The sequence below is a fragment of the Pituophis catenifer genome, unplaced genomic scaffold, assembly GCF_029215685.1.
Source record: "Pituophis catenifer annectens isolate HBS135680 unplaced genomic scaffold, rPitCat1.0.hap2 SCAF_8, whole genome shotgun sequence".
NCBI lineage: Eukaryota > Metazoa > Chordata > Lepidosauria > Squamata > Colubridae > Pituophis > Pituophis catenifer.
Genome location: NW_027256888.1, coordinates 62,719,438 through 62,738,580, shown reverse-complemented (window position 1 = coordinate 62,738,580; position 19,143 = coordinate 62,719,438). Strand labels below are relative to the sequence as shown.

Below are 19,143 nucleotides of genomic sequence, written 5' to 3'. Positions count from 1 at the left end.
ATCCCCTGACCCCACTTCACAAGGAGGGACTCACATCCGGCTATCTGAGGAACAGTGGCCTCCCTCGGGCAAAGACTTTCTCTAAAGATTGCTGCCACTCCTCCACCCCTTCCCTGAGCCCTTGGCTGATGGAATGCACGGAAACCTGGCGGGCACATTTCCACAAGGGGAACTCCTCCCTCCTGGCCTAACCAGGTCTCTGTAATCCCTGCCAGGTCAGCACCCCCCTCTGAAATAAGATCATGAATGAGGGGGGCTTTATTTACCACTGACCTGGCATTACATAACATCAGCCGTAGACCCAGGGTCTGAGACTCTGAACAACCCGGGAAACGAGCAGTGCTTTGGGGGTCGGAGTGGGCAATCGCTCGTAAACATCGAGTGCGCACTCCCGAAACATAATATGGCCCCCTGCAGCCGTCATATCTGCCCCTCCCACTTACTATACTAATGCCCATTGCTTCATCCCCCTGCATCCTTGTCAGATTTCTGTCCCCATCCTCCCCACCATGATTATCAGACCCATTACCCCTTTCAGTGGATTTATGGATCCCCCCAGATCCATTCCCACAATCCCTCCCAGAACCCCTTAAAATAGAACTTAAAGATTTATCTAAAAACCCCCAAAGCCGTCGGTTTTTTGCAAACCACCTCTCAGGTTTCCAAAACCCGTCCTCAAGGGCGGCCCTTGATAACTGAGAGGGCCAGACATGCGAGAGGGGGGAATCTCGCAGTGCAAGGAGCTCCGCAGTTGAATACATCAAAGATAGGAGCGAGTTGAAGGAGATGAAGGATCATTTTCTTCTAAGAGTGTTAGAGATGGTTAAGACAGGTAATTTAAAATAAGGGAGGAAATAGATGTAAAAGGGAGACCAGTAAGTTACAAATGTCAATACATCGGAACATCATCGCCCTCTCACGACGATGGGAAGTCTTGTGGTTGTAGTAAGTCCATCCAAAGGAGGTGGGGGTAAACATTTAAGTATGTTTATGAGAAATAAAAAGAAAAAACTTTTATAAAAAAAACAAAATTACTATTTGAGCTTCGTGATTCATCAAAGAAAATCCTGCATTAAACAATGTTTTGCCATTGTTTGGTTTTTGTTGCCAATCATGAATTTGGAATAAAATAATGGGAAATAAAGGTAGAGACAGACTAGATAACCTGAATGTATTTCCCCAGGAAGTCAGTGGGATCTAAACTTAGCATATTGAGCCTAGATCTAGCCCAATCTATACCCAATAGGTTGTGAATTTCAGCCTATGGAGATGGACAGGTGACAGCAAAGAAAGGTTTAGAATTTTATTTTAATGCTCATGCTGCTTTTCTTTTTGAAATAAATGACCAGGGCAGCTAGAAAAATTCAATCCAGCAGCAATAGAAGAATAACTACAGCAGCAAGAAATCAAATAAAACCAGCAGAAAAACATAAGATAATTTTTATGACAGTTCGAAACACTGACTCAAAGACACTAAATAAATAAATACCAGGTATTCTTCAGCAAACATACCCTAATTGAAAAATTGCAGGCTGATAACAAACTGCCATTTATCAGTTTAAAAATAAAGAAGAAAAGTAGTCTAAGAAACCACATAGATTTTCTCATCTCCTAATTGGTAATAACTACCAATATTGTTCAAAAATCCAGTGAGCTCATGTTAAATCCCATGTAATTGTATTCAGAACAGGTGTTCTTAAAACATGGCCAGGAGCATCACTAAACAGCTGCTAAAATTCTTCTACCTCTCTACTCTAAAGAAGGGATTGTGTGGATTAAATCCATCTATGATCATATTAGGTGCTGGAAGAAAAGGATAAATAATTGGAGATGGCTTCCAGCATTGTCTTCTGCTATATGACCTCCAGCTGTTACTGTTATCTGATACCATCAAGTGCTGTTTGACTTTTTCTATCCCCCATCCAGATAAGTGAAGACAAAAACACAAGTGGTGAGAAGGAAATAAATGCTGAGGATGACATTTATGTGTTTATGATGAGCTCAGATTCTCATTCTAATGGACTTGGTAAGTTTCTAAAATGGAGCATTCCGCTATTCATTTATTATTATATTTTTTAAAGTTTAATTCTTCTATAATATTGTTGAATGTATACATCAATACAATTTATATATATTACTTTCCCAGAGATAGAGTCAAGTTGAGTATATATGGTAGCCATTTTTCCACAGTATTAATAGACATTCCAAATGTTTTAAATTTCAGGAAAAGCCTAAGTGACTTCAAGATTGTAGAAGACACCATACCTAACTAAGCTCATTCAGTTTATGTTTTTCTTCTTGCATTTGAGTAATCCGTGATGCAGTCCATAAAGTCCAGAATTCTCAATAATTCACATTTTTCTCTCAATGGCAAAATTGATCCCTGTTAAAGACAGTAAATTGATAGGTTGGCAACCTAGTCTGTTAAAAATAAACAGACACAGCTGCATAACTTATAGCTTACCATACTCTTGCATTTGTCCTACTGTGCATCCAAAATTGAACAAGTTAGGGAGGAGGTAGAATGTTGCATTTCCAGAGTCCTTTAATGTCACATGTTTGTCTATGTTGTTTAGAAATATTACAAACTAATGAGAGCCTTTTCTATTCGTTGATAAATATTTTAGATGTTTCTTCACTGAAGTTATAGATGTGACAGCTTTCCACTATACTATATTCATTCATGAAAGTTTAATTAGCATTGTGGCTGTTTCTCTGTAGAAATCTGTAAGAAAATGTAAAATGCTTCCAGATGGTTATTTTAAATGAAAGAATAATGTATTCTCCCAACATTAACAGGCAGCCCAAGCATAGAAGATCCACCTGGAGCCTATTTGGAAATCCAGAAGAAGAAAGGGATGAATGTTGATGCAGAACTGGAAGAATATAATGAGGAAGGAATGGTAGAAAAAGAAGAAGGAAATAAATTAGAAGAAAATACATGTCACTTGAGAAATAGCTTGTATAGTAATATACTTAGAGACGTCCCAGAAGCAAAGAGTGAAAACATCAGTTTCTCTGAGGGACCACCCTTGCCACCCCGAAATCAATTTCTTGCCAGTAAACAAAATGAATTTTCCTACTTGTATTCAGGTATAGACTCATGGAATAACACAAAAGATTTATAGCAAAATTTGAAAAATATTCAAGATCCTGGCTACATCAGATCAAAACCATATGTATTCCCTCATTCTCTGCTGCATAGAGTCTGATCCAGCAAACTAATAAATTAATTAGCAGGCCAGGAAGAAGACCATATTCCATGCAGCTTCCTAATTATTGCTATCAATTCTGTGTTTGTGTTCTGGAGTTTGATTTGGTACCATTCATTGTCCTATCTCCATTACACTTATTGATAGGTCCTATAGCAGATGTGTCAAACTGAAGGTCCGGGGTTGGATCCGGCCCACAGGGTGCTTAGATCTGGCCCACGGGGTTGCCCTGGAAACAGCAAAGGACCAGCCTACTGTGCCTCTGCCAGCAAAAATGGAGCTCGGGTGCACCGCACCCTCCCGAGCTCTGTTTTTGGCTGTGACGGCCTCCTGCAACCCTCTACCAGCGAAAACTGAGCTTGGGAGGGCCACAAGCTCTCAAGCCACCACAAAGGCCCCTGACACAAGTGATGTTGAGCTGGCCATGCCCACCCTGGCTATGCCCACTCACCACCACCCCCCGAGGTCAAACACAACCCTGATGCGACCCTCAATGAAATCGACTTTGACAGCAGGTATTATGGAGACCTGGTTGGGCCTGGAGGGTGGCGTCCCTCTGGTTGAAATGTGCCCACCAGGCTTCAGAGCATTCCATCAGCCGAGGGCCCAGGGGAGGGGCGGGGGGGGTGGCGGTTATTATTAACGAGGATCTGGGTCCGAGGGAGACCACTGTGCCTCAGATAGCCGGATGTGAGTCCCTCCTTGTGAGGTGGGGCCGTGGGGTCCAGATGGGCTTGTTGCTTACGTACCTGGCTCCCTGCCGCGTGGCAACAGCCCTACCTGAGCTACTCAACGTGATAGCCACGGTGGCAGTAGATACACCCAGGCTTTTAGTCATGGGTGATTTCAACTTGCCATCCATTGGTGAAACATCTGAGGTGGCTCGGGAGTTCATGGCTTCCATGATGGCCATGGACCTGATCCAGTTAGTTCATGGCCCTACTCACAGGGGAGGTCACACTCTGGACTTGATTTTTGTCTCTGGCCAGTGGTTGAGTGATCTTGTTATAGGGGATATAGACATGGAACCCTTGTCATGGACTGACCACTCACTCCTTCGCCTAGATCTTCAAACCGCGACCCCTCACCGCAGGGAGGCAGACCCAATTAGATGGATCCGCCCCAGGCGCCTGATGGATCCTGATAGGTTCCAGACGGAGCTTGGGCCATTTCCTGAGGATCTAGCACATGACTCGGCCGAGGACCTGGTAGCCGCCTGGGATCGGGCGGCTGGTGGGGCCTTGGACCGAGTCATGCCTTTGCAGCCTCTGACCCGGTGCCGATCCCGTGTGGCTCCTTGGTTTACTGAGGAGCTGAGGGAAATGAAGTGCCAGAAAAGACGCCTGGAGAGCGGTTGGAGGGCCAGTCTCACTGATTCTGACCGAACACTGGTAAGGTCGCATATTAAGGTCTACCTAGTGGCGATAAAGACAGCAAAATCTAACTACTTTTCTGCCTCTATTGCGTCATCAGGGAATCATCCGGCCACCCTGTTTAGGGTGACCCGCTCCCTGCTCCATCTGGGAGTGCGGGAGGATCCCTTAGAAGGCAGGGCGGAGGATTTCGGACAATACCTGTATGACAAAATCGCTCAGATCCAGGGGGATTTGGACTCTGACTGGGTAGATCAGGGCAGGGTGAGGAGGAACAGTCTTGAGAATGTTATCTGGGAGGAGTTTGATGCTGTGACTCCCGATGATGTGGACAGGATTTTGAGGAGACTTAGTGTGGCCACATGTTTATTGGACCCGTGTCCCTCCTGGTTGGTACTAGCTTCCCGGGAGGTTACACGAGGCTGGCTCCAGGGTGTCATTAATGCTTCATTGAGTGAGGGTCACTTCCCCGCTGCCCTGAAAGAGGCAGTGGTGAGGCCTCTCCTCAAGAAGCCGTCCCTGGATCCGGCAATATTGGCTAACTATCATCCTGTCTCCAACCTTCGCTTCATGGCGAAGGTTGTTGAGAGTGTGGTCGCGCAACAGTTTCTGCAATTCCTGGAGGAAACATCCTATCTAGATCCGTTCCAGTCGGGTTTCAGGTCTGGGCACACCACGGAAACGGCATTGGTCGCGTTGGTGGATGATCTCTGGAGGGTTCGGGACAGGGGTTGTTCCTCTGTTCTGGTCCTATTAGATCTCTCAGCGGCTTTTGATACCATCGACCATGGTATCATGCTGCACCGGCTGGAAGAGTTGAGGGTGGGAGGCACTGTGTTGCGGTGGTTCTCCTCCTTTCTCTCCGACTGGTCGCAGTTTGTGTTGGCAGGGAGGCAGAGGTCGACCTCGAGGCCTCTCATCTGTGGAGTGCCACAGGGATTGGTCCTTTCGCCCCTTCTGTTCAACATTTATGTGAAGCTGCTGGGTGAGATCATCCGTGGCTTTGGGGTGAGATACCATCAGTATGCTGATGACACCCAGCTGTACATCTCCACCCCAGGCCACCCCAACGATGCCCTTGAAGTGATGTCCCAGTGCCTGGAGGCTGTACGGATCTGGATGGGGAGGAACAGGCTCAAGCTCAACCCTTCCAAGACTGAGTGGCTGTGGCTCCCGGCATCCAGATATAGTCAGTTGACTCCATCACTGACTATTGGGGGAGAGTCTTTGGCCCCCACTGAAAGGGCTCGCAATCTGGGAGTCCTCCTGGAGAGGCAGCTGTCTTTGGAGGAACATCTGACGGCTGTTACCAGGGGGACCTTTTATCAGGTTCGCCTGATTCGCCAGTTGCGGCCCTTTCTCAATCGTGATTCCTTGTGCACAGTCACTCATGCCTCGTCACCTCTCGCCTTGACTACTGCAATTCTCTCTACATGGGGCTCCCCTTGAAGAGCACCCGGAGGCTCCAGAATGCAGCAGCGCGGGTAGTGATGGGAGCAATATGGCACTCCCATGTAACACCGCTCCTGCGCGAGCTGCACTGGCTCCCAGTGGTCTTCCGGGTGCGCTTCAAGGTGTTGGTTATCACCTTTAAAGCACTCCATGGCATAGGGCCTAGCTATCTGCGAAACCGCCTGCTGCTACCGACGACCTCCCATCGACCCGTGTGCTCCCACAGAGAGGGCCTCCTCAGGGTGCCATCAGCCAAACAATATAGGCTGGTGACCCCCAGGAGGACGGCCTTCTCAGTGGGGGCTCCCACCCTCTGGAATCAGTTGCCCCCATGACCTCAATGCCTTCCGTCGTTCCCTTAAAACTCATCTTTTCCAGCAAGCCGGTTTGGCTTAAGAAGAAATTTTTAAATTCTTTTAATCAGTCTGTGATTTCTTAACTTTCGGGCCAAAATTTATATATATTTTTAAATGTTTTTTAATATTTGTATTCTATGTTTTTTATCTTGGCTGTACACCGCCCTGAGTCCCCAGGGAGAAGGGCGGTATATAAATTGGAAATTAAATTAAATTAAATCAAAATCCCTGTCCTATAGGATGCTGAAGGGAATGCTCTTGCATTGGAATAGGAAATAGCTAGCTGTTGTATTTATAGGAATTCATTCAAATATTCATAAGAATTGCACTGATGCACAATGTATAGTGATGCTGGGAACTGAAGAAGCATCGAGGAAAAGCATGACATGATAGACATTAAACGGGTCACCCTGTAACTATGCCCAATTTTGTTACTCATTTTTTGCAGCAGTCATAGGAAGGCCACCATCATTAAGCAAACATTTTTCACAACCCTGTGAGGTGGATTGGGCTAAGAGAGAGTGATTGGCCTAAAGTCACCCAGTCAGCTTTCAGGGCTAAGGCAGGTTTTGAACTCATAGTCTCCTGTTTTCAAGCCTGGTGCCTTAACTACTAAACCAAACTGACTCCCTTTGGTCTCTCTAGAGCAAATCTAGTTTCCTCTCAGAGTCTTAAAAGAATCCTGACTATTTCTATAAATTTGTCTGCACTGATGGAAGATGGAATTAAAAGGCTATTGGAAAGAATCTGCCATGGTTTGCTATTATACCAGATTTGCACATGGCTGCATTGTGCTTCAACAAATTTGTGATGTCATGAAACAACTTGAAGCAGTTACATCCCAAAGATGAAAGCAAATCCCTCTGAATTCCTTCTGAATAAATCAGTCTAATTATGCAGAGTTTCCACGAAACATCAAGGTAGTTGGTAAAACTTAACATTTTAGAAACTTTCATCTTTGGGAAAGTATCTGTAATTAGTCATCTTTCTTTTTGGCGAGACCAGTTTGCAAATAGCTCTGTAAAATAGCTGAAATATCAACTGGATTAATCCCTTGCTCTTTCGGGGGGGGAGGGGAAGGAAATAGTGGTGTGAGTCCCACTAGAAGAGTTCGGAGATCAAGTTATCAGTGTTAGTAGAGCATGAATAAGAGGGACGCGGTGGCTCAGTGGCTAAGACACTGAGCTTGTTGATCAAAAGGTCAGCAGTTTAATGGTTTGAATCCCTAGTGCCGCGTAACGGGGTGAGCTTCCCTTACTTGTCCCAGCTTCTGCCAACCTAGCAGTTCAAAAACACGTAAAAAATGCAAGTAGAAAAATAGGGACCACCTTTGGTAGGAAGGTAACAGTGTTCCATGCACCTTTGGCATTTAGTCATTCTGGTCAGATGACCACGGACACGTCTTCGGACAGCACTGGCTCTTCAGCTTTAAAACAGAGACGAGCACTGCCACCTAGAGTCGGGAATGACTAGCACATATGTGTGAGGGGAACCTTTACCTTTAGAGCATGAATAAAAAAGGAATTTCAGCCTTTTCTTCTGCCACCTCTAACATGCCTAGCTATGAGCCTCAGGGAGCTCCAAAGGTAGTTAACAAACAGGGACTGTTGGCCAAAGGGAGTAATCAAACAGAACAATATGCCTGCTTTCATTTTATTCTTGAGGATCTAATATCACACCAGCAGAATCTCTACCTCTTGCTCATCCACTGACTCTTTTTATGACTTTTACTTCCTGGGTAGATCTTTTGAAACTTCCATTAAAATGAAGAAGAAGAATGAGCTTTCTATATTATTCCTTAAATGTTCAGAACATAGTTTATAATTCCCATTTGGACTCCAGTAGAAACTCAGATGTTGCAGCTTAAAAAAAATGATTTCTGACATGAGGAATTTACAAAGCTAGCTATGGATCTTTCTGTATAGAAAAGCATAGAAGCAATAGATAGATAGATAGATAGATAGATAGATAGATAGATAGATAGATAGATAGATAGATAGATGATAGATAGATAGATAGATAGATAGATAGATAGATAGATAGATGATGAATGGAAGATGGATGGAGAGAGAGAGATGATGGATGAATGGATGAATGGATGATGGATGGATAGATGATAGATAGATAGATAGATAGATAGATAGATAGATAGATAGATGATGAATGAAAGATGGATGGAGAGAGAGAAAGATGATGGATGAATGGATGATGGATGGATAGATATAGATAGATAGATAGATAGATAGATAGATAGATAGATAGATAGATAATACATAGACATGAAATGCATGCATACCAATCATTCTTATTTAGCAGTTGGGATTAGCAACCCATTTGTTAGGCAAAGTGGTTGTTAAATGAAACCATGACTTTGGTTATGATCTTATGTCACCTTTCCTTTGCTTTATAGACCTGTGAAGGTTGTAAATGTGAGGATTGGTCAAAAAGTTATTTTTTCATTGTTTGTTGTAAGTGCAAACTGTTCACTAAACAAAGTAGTCAATAAATGAGGATGTCATTTACATGTCATTACAAAGGTCCACATGAGTGGATTTATGTCAAAACTTTCATTCAGACAATGTGTTTAATAACGTTAATATCATTCTGTTGGTTTCAGCCTTGAAAAAAGTGGAAGGCCAAATGGAAAATAAGGGGACAGAGGGGGAGCCTAAGATAAATGATTGTTGTGATGAAATAGATGATGAAGATCCATACACTTCTGCTGAAGTAAATGATGGTGTATATGATGCCATTATGGAGAATAAGATTCAAGAGCAAAGGAAAGACGGTAGATCCTTTATTATGAATCGGCCACCTGCCCCTGCCCCACGTCCTTTGTCTGCTGCTGTGAAAGAGGAGGGCACTTCTTACATAGCTCAAGGTAACACTCATTGGCATTCAGTGTTCAAACGTTTTGATGAACTTTTGCTGGAAATAAACTTCCACTTGTTTATTTCTGACCATCTGTCAGACTTCATTTCAAGCAGAGTAATAAATCTTGACATTCCAAACACTTCAGCCCACATTCAGCAACTTGCTTCTAGAAGCACCTCACAAACGCAAGACAGCCAGATGTTCTTGCAGAGAAAATGGAAATCATATGGGTATGCAGAAAACCTGCCTATTACCGAGCACAGAAATCAAATCCAGTTTCACAGGTATAGAGAACAAAGCAAAATTTACACCACAAGTAGGCAAATCGGTGCCCTCCAGATGTTTTGAACTTCAGTTCTTAGTAATTCATGCTAATAGCAATAGCACTTAGACTTATATACCGCTTTACAGTGCTTTAGAGCACTGTAAACCACTTACCTCTCTAAGTGGTTTACAGAGTCAGCATATTGCCCCCAACAATCTGGGTCCTCATTTTACCCATCTCGGAAGGATAGAAGGCTGAGTCAACCTTGAGCTTGGTGAGAATTGAACTGCCAAATTGCAGACAGCCGGCAGTCAGCAGAAGTAGCCTGCAGTACTGTACTCTAACCACTGCGCCACCGTGGCTCATTAAAGTAACCAATGGCAAGGAAAACTAGGAATTGTAATTCAAAACATCTGGATTGTATCACCTTCTCCCTCCCTACTTTAAATGGAAGAGGGGAATCCCAGCTCTCTACATTGTGAAGCTTATAGTAAGAAATAGTAGAAGCAATCTTTGGATCATTAAGTCAAGTGACCATGAGGTTTTTCTAAATCCTGTGCTAAAGGAAGTTGCCAACAGTGAGAATCAAACATATTAGAACAAATGCAAAGTATATAAACTTTACTAGCAATCCAACCCTTGAACCAGTTAGAATGGAAAAACAATTAACACAGAGAGCAAACAAGCAAATTAAATCAGGCTAATTTATACAGTAAGTGGAGTACTTTGTGCTCTCTGACCTTGGTTTTTGCAGATGTTTCATTACCAAACTAGATAACATCATCAATACAAATAGGGAATGGGGTTTGCTCTCATTTTATATACTAGCCATAGAAAAACCTCCAAACTGGGTCTTTAAAAGCAGGCAGGCTTGTATAGGAAGCAACTGCTCTTTAGTTGCTCTGAACTTAAGCCATCCAGAGCTCTGACAGCATATTGGTTTGATAATTCCTTGATTCGACTGTTATACTGTTAGCTTTATTTATATAAGGACCCAGAATGTTGGGGTCAATATGCTGACTCTATAAACCGCTTCGAGAGAGTTGCAAAAGCACTGTGAAGTGGTATATAAGTCTAAGTGCTATTGCTATATGTATGTTTGAGGATAATTATGCCCATTTATCTATCATGATTTCCCATGGGCCTAATACGAGCTTCCGAGAAAAAAATGTTGAGGATTCCCACCTTGCTTAAAAATCTAAAATTCTTTAGAGAAAAAGAAAAAAAAATTGCTTGGAGCATAAACATCTAGAGATAATCTGTGATTCCACCATTTTCTCTTTTTTTAGTAAGGAAACTACTGTTCATCTGTGGGTTGAAAGAAGGAAAGATGACAATCCTCTGACTTATTTCTCATATTTAACTTGCAGAACACATGGAGATTTAAAGACCAGTTCAGGAAAGGGAAAAAATGCAACTAACACCTGCACAAACACCCATTTTGGGGAGAGAGGGTTTATTCCTATTTTATTTCAGTCCACCAGATTGAACAGTCCACAACTGTTCCTTCTATAGACACCTATATCATTACCCTTTTTGCTATTATCTATAATCTTTATAGGATAAATACAGTTAGTCTTTGACTTACGACACAATTATTGAGCCCAAAATTTATGTTATTTAAGTGAGACATTTATTAAGTGAGTTTTGCCCCATTTTACGACCTTTCTTGCCACAGATGTTAAGTGAAACATTGCAGTTGTTAAATTAGTAACACAGTTGTTAAATAAATCTGGCTCTCCCAATGACTTTGCTTGTTCAGAAGGTCACAAAAAGGGGATCATAGGACACTGCAACCATCATAAATATGAGCCAGTTGCCAAGCTTGTGAATTTTGATCACGTGATCATGGGGATGCCGCAATGGTCGTAAGTGTGGAAAACGGTCATAAATCACTTTTTTCAATGCCATTGTAACTTTGAATGGTCACTAAGTGAATGGTTGTAAGTCAAGGACAACCTATATTGTATGATATAGCAATATCTTATCAAGGTCCAATCAGCTCTACATCCACTAGAGTGCACGTTCGATCTATCGCCTTTCCATTTTTAAGAGCTTGGGATTTTTTTTTAATTTTTATTATTCATTAGTTCCCAGAATTCCCCAGCCAGCTTTGCTTCAATTCTGGGAGTTGAAGTCTTCCAGGCTTAAAGTTGCCAAGGTTGGAGACCCCTGCATTAAACCATTACAATATTGAGTCCAATTTTATGGTGTCAGGGAAATATTTGAGAAAGCATATTGTTTCCTTATGCATTGCAAAAGGTTGCTGCGTATTGGCTCAGGCATATCATCCTTAGAAGCTAAAGTTAGTATCATTTAACTACAGACAGGTGCAATTTTGCTTACAGTTTAGCTATGACTTTTCAGAGCTGTTTCAGGCTTGAGGGAGATGCTTCAGTGTCTGTTCTGGGTGACTCATTGGCATCCTGGATATAGCTGATAGTGTGAAAAATCTGCCATCTGAAGTTCATGCTTATAATTATATGTCTGTTCCAGCCCATTTTCCAATAGGCATGTGATCTACAATTCAAAGTCACATACATACTCACTTCCTCAGAAATGGACTTGATGTGGTCACTGAGCTTATGACCAAGTTATTGTACAGAATAACAGAACAATAGAGTTAGAAGGGACATTAGAGATCCTCTAGTCCAACTCCCTGCTCAGGCAGGAAATCCTGTAACCTTTCAGACAAACGGTTGTCCAATTTCTTCTTTAAAACCTCCAGTTTTGAAGCGCTCACAATTTGTAGAGGCAGATCATTCCACTGATTAACTCTTCTAATTGAAAAAATTATCCTTAATTCTAGGTGGGATGTCTCCTTGATTAGTTTCCATCCATTGCTGCTTGTCCTGCCTTCAGGTGCTTTGCTCCCTCTTTATGGCAACTCCTTAGATATTGGAACACTGCTGTCATGTCACTCCTAGTCCAGTGATGGCGAACCTTTAGGCACCGAGGGCCTAAATTAGAGGAATTATATAGGATTTTTTAAAATCATGAACAGACTACACTCCAATTAGCCAGAAACTGGAGAGACAAATCTCAAAGCGTTGTGCACTACTAAGTAAAGTTATTCTTCCTTGATATTTGGTAGATCCAAATGGTTTCCCCAATATATTTTGGGGAAAGTTCTTATCTTGCCTTATAGTCAGGGGTGGAATTCACTTACCTTAGTTACCAGTTTGCAAATGTGAGCATGCACGCCTCCTCCACGCATGTGCAGAACCTCTGCGCATGTGCAAAGGGTCATGATGACATCCAAGTGGATGGCCGCCGCCATTATCGGATCATGCGATCCGGATAGAACTGAATTTCACCACTGCTTATAGTGATATCACATAACTCTAGGAATTTGTGGAATATTGAAATGATGTGGATAATTGAACTTATTCATGTTGTTCTTTCTCTTTTGGTAGTCATAAGTCAATCTTGTATTTGAGAAATATTGAGGCAATGCAGAAGAACAAATAACAAACTTAAAAATATGAAGTTGTCCACTTAAAAATAGCTATTCCTATAGTTATTACATTCCCTCAAAACAGTCACTCCTCAAATCTCTTTTAGCAGTGGAAGTGGTGCAGTAGCCACTTTTTGGAAGACCGCAAAGTCCACATTTTGGACAGAGAGGACTGCTGGTTTTAAAGAGGGGTCAAAGAGGCCATCTATGTCAAAATTAAACAGCCCTTTCTCAAGAGTGCAGGGGGGGATACAACATTATCTACAACATCTCCAGTCTACAACATGGTCCTTCCAGCAGTTCTGAGAAAGTTCCACACCCATTTGCACTACTCAGGTGTATCTGTGTATACTCAGGTGTACACAGAAAAATCCAAGTGGCCTCAACAAGTGTCTAAAAGAATGCAAATGACCAGTTGTCTGCAAGGAACATAATTCCTTCCATTTCCCCACCATCCAGTCAGAGCTGAAGAAGCTTCTTGGATGAGAAGTGAAACGTCTTCAAAGAAAAAAGAAAGTCCAATTGCCTCTTGAAAAAAACACCTTTGTGACAGTGGGAGTATTTTCTTTCCTTTCCTGATTTCATGATCTTAATACAATAATGGCAATTAAGTCAAGAGACCCTCCTATTTTCATTTGAAGCTACATCATATAGGAACGGATGCATGTTACAGAACCTTGCTTCCATGTGTGTGCAATTCCAGGTTTAATCAGGGAAATATATTTATAAAACAAAAATAAAATTATAATAACTACACAGTAAGAAATAAGTATAGCCATTTAAAAATAATATTTGAATAACTAGGTTTAGTTAGTGGTTACTGGATGCCCCAAATATGCTTTTTTCAAGAAGCAACTGGACTTTCTTGTTTTTCTTTGAAGATGTTTCGCTTCTCATCCAAGAAGCTTTTTCAGCTCTGACTGGATGGTGGAGAATGGAAAGATTTATACTCCTTGCAGACAGCTCGTCATTTGTACTTAAATCAACTTATTAGCTCCTCTAGTTGGCAACACCACCCATTATATCAACAATTCACAGAACTTCACCAACAAGGTTTGGAAACTAAGCTGACCCAGATGACACCATGGTTTCCTTTGATGTGACTTCCCTCTTGACCTGCATTCCAATAACTGAAGCTGTCACAGTAGTGAACAAATGATGTGGAGACTCTAGAAAGAGTGCAGAGAAGAGCAACGAAGATGATTAGGGGACTGGAGGCTAAAACATATGAAAAACAGTTGCAGGAATTGGGTATGTCTAGTTTAATGAAAAGAAGGCCTAGGGGAGACATGATAGCAGTGTTCCAATATCTCAGGGGCTGCCACAAAGAAGAGGGAGTCAAGCTATTCTCCAAAGCACCTGAGGGCAGGACAATGGGTTGAAACTAATCAAGGAGAGAAGCAACTTAGAACTAAGGAAAAATTTCCTGGCAGTTAGAACAATTAATCAGTGGAATGACTTGCCAGAAGTTGTGAATGCTCCAACACTGGAAGTTTTTAAGAAGATGTTGGCTAACCATTTGTCTGAAGTGGTGTAGGGTTTCCTGCCTAAGCAGGGGGTTGGACTAGATGATCTCCAAGGTCCCTTCCAACTCTGTTATTCTATTCTAAATGACTGCTACAATACAGCACCTTAGGTGACAAAACCAACCTAATCCCAGACCACATATGTGCCATGCTGGACCTCTGCCTGACCACTACTTATTTTAAATACAATGAAGCTATTTCTACAGACAAAAACACAGCAGCGCCATGGGTTCATCTGTGTCCCCCATTGTGGCCAATGTCTACATGGAAGAGGTAGAAACCAAAGCCCTATTGTGTAAAGGGAATTCAACTGGACAAAGTTGTAGAAAGTTCTAAAAAATAAAACCAATTTGCACTGTGGGCTTTCTTCTTATATTCTGTTTTTAAGTCTTAGGTGTTCTATCAAGACACTAGAATTGTGATGGGTAATCAGCTTTCTTGTTTTCCTGCTGCTACTAGTAACTTCTTAATTTGCTTTTTTTGTTACAGTCTTTCAGCAAAAGGTGACTAGGACTCATGCTGGTAATGAGAAGCTGTTGAATGCTGTCAGGAAACCAGGTACAGAATTAAATCCTTTTGTCGATTTTGCTATTTTTTAAAGTAATATAAATATAGTTTAATGGCAATACAGGATTCATTTCTCTTATTATGTATAATCCGCCTGGTATGTTCAGCCATATTAGAACCTGCCAGAATTCAAAGCCAATATGATTAATGTACATGCTGGATGAGAACTCTGGGAATTTGCAGTCCCGTCACATCTGGAGAGAACCAGGTTGGATAAGGTGGGAATATAGCATGCAACAGTTAAAAGCACAACTATCCACACAATGATTCGTTATTGATTGGTTTCACCAAGGCAAATTATTGCACAGTCCTGGGATATAAATATAGACAAGGCAGGCAGGATAGCCACCTTGAGGTTTGCAGACACAGAAGTCCTTCTGTCTAAAAATCAAAGTTAGTAACCAGCTGCTGCATTTGCTTAGATGGGATATGGAAGGAAAAGCAGACTGAAGGCAAAAAAAAGTTTATATGCTGGGAATCAGGTAGCATATAAATTAACATTATGGTTGCTAACACACCAGATGTTTAGACTGGATTTGGCATTTTTCTTTACCTACCAAGGATCTGTGATAGGCAGATGTTGTTTAATAATATTAATGGTATCATCACAGGATGTAAACTGTTAGCATCATCATCATCATCTAGTGGACAACAATTTCAATGCATACCAACCAGTGGTGGGATTCAAATAATTTAACAACCAATTCTCTGACCAAATGAGCTGCTTGGTGGGCATGGCCATTGTGGGCATGGCCAGGGATGTGTGACAGCCAGCACTCAGCCTAGTAGGCCTCCCTGCAGCCTCCTGGGAGCAAAAACGGGCCACAGGGGGGCCATGCTGCACCCACCCCCATACCCTGTTTTGGGCCTAGTAGGCTTCTCTGCACTTACCTGGGAGCCAAAACAGGACACGTGGGGACTTATGGAAGGGGCGGGGAGGGGAGGGGCCAGCCAGTAATTTAACAACCAGTTCAGCCGAAGTGGTGCGATCCGGTTGAATCCCACCATTGATACCAATCAAAGTGATTGCCAGATGGAAGCAACAAGAGCCATTTAGAATATGTCCAGATGACTTGAAAGTAAAATTGCAGTGATTTTCTCACTGTAAACTTTCAACTTCTTACTGACTCCTAGCCTAATATTGGAAAAAGATAGCTTGTAGATTACTCCAAATCCTTAAAATCACCTCCACCTCCTAAAATTTTCCTGTCCTGGCAGAGGGGATACATACATAATTGATTATACTTCTTTACTATTTTATAAGTAGGTATAATTGCTTGGGGAAATCCCTGAAATGGGAACCAGTCAGGATTTGATAGTGTTAGATCGTGGGAGGCAATGAAGAGGCAGGAGGACAGACAGTAACTTCAGCTCTTTATTTAAGTGAGTGATTTCTGCAAAGGCTTAGCCGGCAGCACTCCCTTTTAAAGGGAGCAGTCCCACCAATTCAGCCACTGACAACGCTTTACATTTCTCTCCGTTTGAATCCACCAATCAGTGGCGGGCCCCGTTTGAATCCACCAATCAGTGGTGGGCATGCAAATGTCCAGCTAAACCCGGACCTGAGTGAAGCCTACATCCCTGGCTTCACTTGCTATTTATACATGTAACAGATAGTTCCATATATAAAGTAAATTGAAGAATTTATATTCTGCTGGGTTTACTATAGAATCCTTCTGGTTAAAAAGGAAGATAATTTTAACCATTTTGCTCTTTTATACATTATATTAAATATTAATATAATAGTATTGGCTAAAAAGTATCTGCTAAATTTATAAATTTATCTTCTAATATATCTATTGTATTTCCCTGGGTAACCCACCAGTAATAATTTTGAAATTTGGCACTTCTAGGAGACATACAGACACTTGGCACTTCTGGAAGGCTTATAGACATTTAGAGTTATTAGGGTAAGCTCATTTATTATCATGAATCTCATTATCTGCAGAGGAGAGAGTAGTCCATTTTTTTAGATGCCTCCAGATTCCACTTTCTGTTAACAAAATAGCCTAAAAGAATATTCCATAGAACGTGGTTCCCATATTGTAATAACCCTTAATCTAATTTCTGCTAAATAAATTACATCCATCTGGCTTTCTGGGACCCTAGTTTCTTGCAGACACAATATGCCATGCGATTTTAATAAATTTAAGAAATTCTTATCAACAGTTTGAGCATTCCAACATGTTATATTTGAAACCATGATGGATAAACTATCTGAAATAGCACCGCTTAATTGTGATTTGATATGTGAGGTCTTCTTCATCATTGTAGAATCAAGAATACACTTTGTATTTACAACTTAAGCACTATAGTGTCCGCCTGATTTGACCTATGGGAAGCTTATCTCTTACTTGTCCTTTTACTGCTAATAACTTCATGTTTTGAACTGGATTTTACCATTGGATTGTATCACAGAGTAATTTCATCAGTGATTATTAGACTAATGGCATTGGTTGGTTTGTTAAGCAACAGAAGATACTGTGTTTCCCCGAAAATAAGACCTTGTCTTATATTTTTTGAACCCCGAAATAAGTGCATGGCCTTATTTTCAGGGATGTCTTATTATTTTGGGGTGCATGGAGCAAGATAGGGCTCCTCTTGCTGTCTTACCTGATTTCCAGCTCTGTCTCCCTAACCATAACCAGAGGAAATGGTGGGGACCGGCTGCGCATGAGTTTAAATATTTTCGGGGAGGGCTTATTTTTTGGGGGGGCTTATTTTAGCACATGCACTCAAAAGCCCAATTGGGCTTATTATCAGGGGATGTCTTGTTTTAGGAGAAACAGGGTACCTCTGAGTCTTCTACCAACTGAGTGATATTGCAGTTAGATCTTAAAAAACTAAGTGCAGATGGTTCACAGGCCTTTATCTGTAAAAGAAGAGTCTGTATGGCTTGATGTCTCTTGAAAAAGGGGGCTATATAAATTATTTTCACACAGAGATGTTTAATTCATGGACCATTGCCCTTTAGATAGCTATACCCTGGGAATTAGCTTTAGTATCTATCCTTAAAAGACATTTTTTTTTCCTCCCTCCAAGGGTCAGGTTTGATATCATATACTGTAAAGTATCATATACAGATGCATAACATAATATAGCATATTTATGTGCTTCAGGGAAGGTAGATTGTATATATCATTATGATGGATTCTATGCATCTCTTCTTTCAGTACAACTGAACATCGGGACCTGGATATCCCTTAAACCTAATGCCCTGTATCTAGCCATGTAAAGCACAATGGTCCATGAGAAGCTCATGGAATGAGACATGGTAATAGACATTTTGAGGAGTCCCAGTAAGGATAAAACTGATCATTATTGCCTCCTGGTAGTTAGTATTCCTTCTCCTCTCCATCAGCAAGTAGGGTAAATGTCCACTTTCCCTACACTGAAAGTGTAGCATCTGACTATGATGGGTCTAATATTCTTCTGAAAGAGCATTAAACCAATGTCCAAAAATAGCCCAGTTGTCAGCATACAGGAAAGGCATGAAATGGGAGGAAGCCATCCATAAAGAGCCAGCCTTATCCCTGATCACTCTCACAATGGCAGGGCAGTGTGCTTGAGCATTCAGAGGTAGCCCATATAGTATGCAAAATTGTGTAAAAGTCTACAAAATGGCACTTCCAGTCTTCATAATTATAATAAAACCCATAAAAGCCAGCACAACTTTTCATTAGCTGAAGCAATGAAAATGTATAGCATACTCTTCAGTGAGGGAATCAATAATGCACACCAGAGGTGGGTTTCAGCAGGTTCTGACCAGTTCTGGAGAACCGGTAGCGGAAATTTTGACTAGTTCGGAGAACCGGTAGTAAAAATTCTGACTGGCCCCACCGCCATCTATTCTCTGCCTCCAAAGTCCCAGCTGATTGGGAGAAAATGGGAATTTTGCAGTAACCTTCCCCTGCCACGCCTACCAAGCCACATCCACAGAACCAGTAGTAAAAAAATTTGAAACCCACCACTGATGCACACAAGGCAAAATGCAGCCCTCTTTTCCGGTTTAAGTTGGTGCTTTGGGCACCAACACTCCAGAAGATAGGCTCAAGATACAG

The 19,143-nt window shown here is 41.8% G+C and overlaps 1 protein-coding gene across 1 annotated transcript in view; it reads left to right on the top strand.

The window, feature by feature from the left end:
* Nucleotides 1-19,143, top strand: part of BANK1 (B cell scaffold protein with ankyrin repeats 1) — a 150,854-nt gene that overhangs the window by 125,672 nt on the left and 6,039 nt on the right. Inside the window, exons 8-11 of the mRNA XM_070949161.1 lie at nt 1,927-2,026; nt 2,800-3,093; nt 9,011-9,274; nt 15,005-15,073. Of these exons, the coding sequence (XP_070805262.1) occupies nt 1,927-2,026; nt 2,800-3,093; nt 9,011-9,274; nt 15,005-15,073 (727 nt within the window). The remainder of the gene's footprint in view (nt 1-1,926; nt 2,027-2,799; nt 3,094-9,010; nt 9,275-15,004; nt 15,074-19,143) is intronic.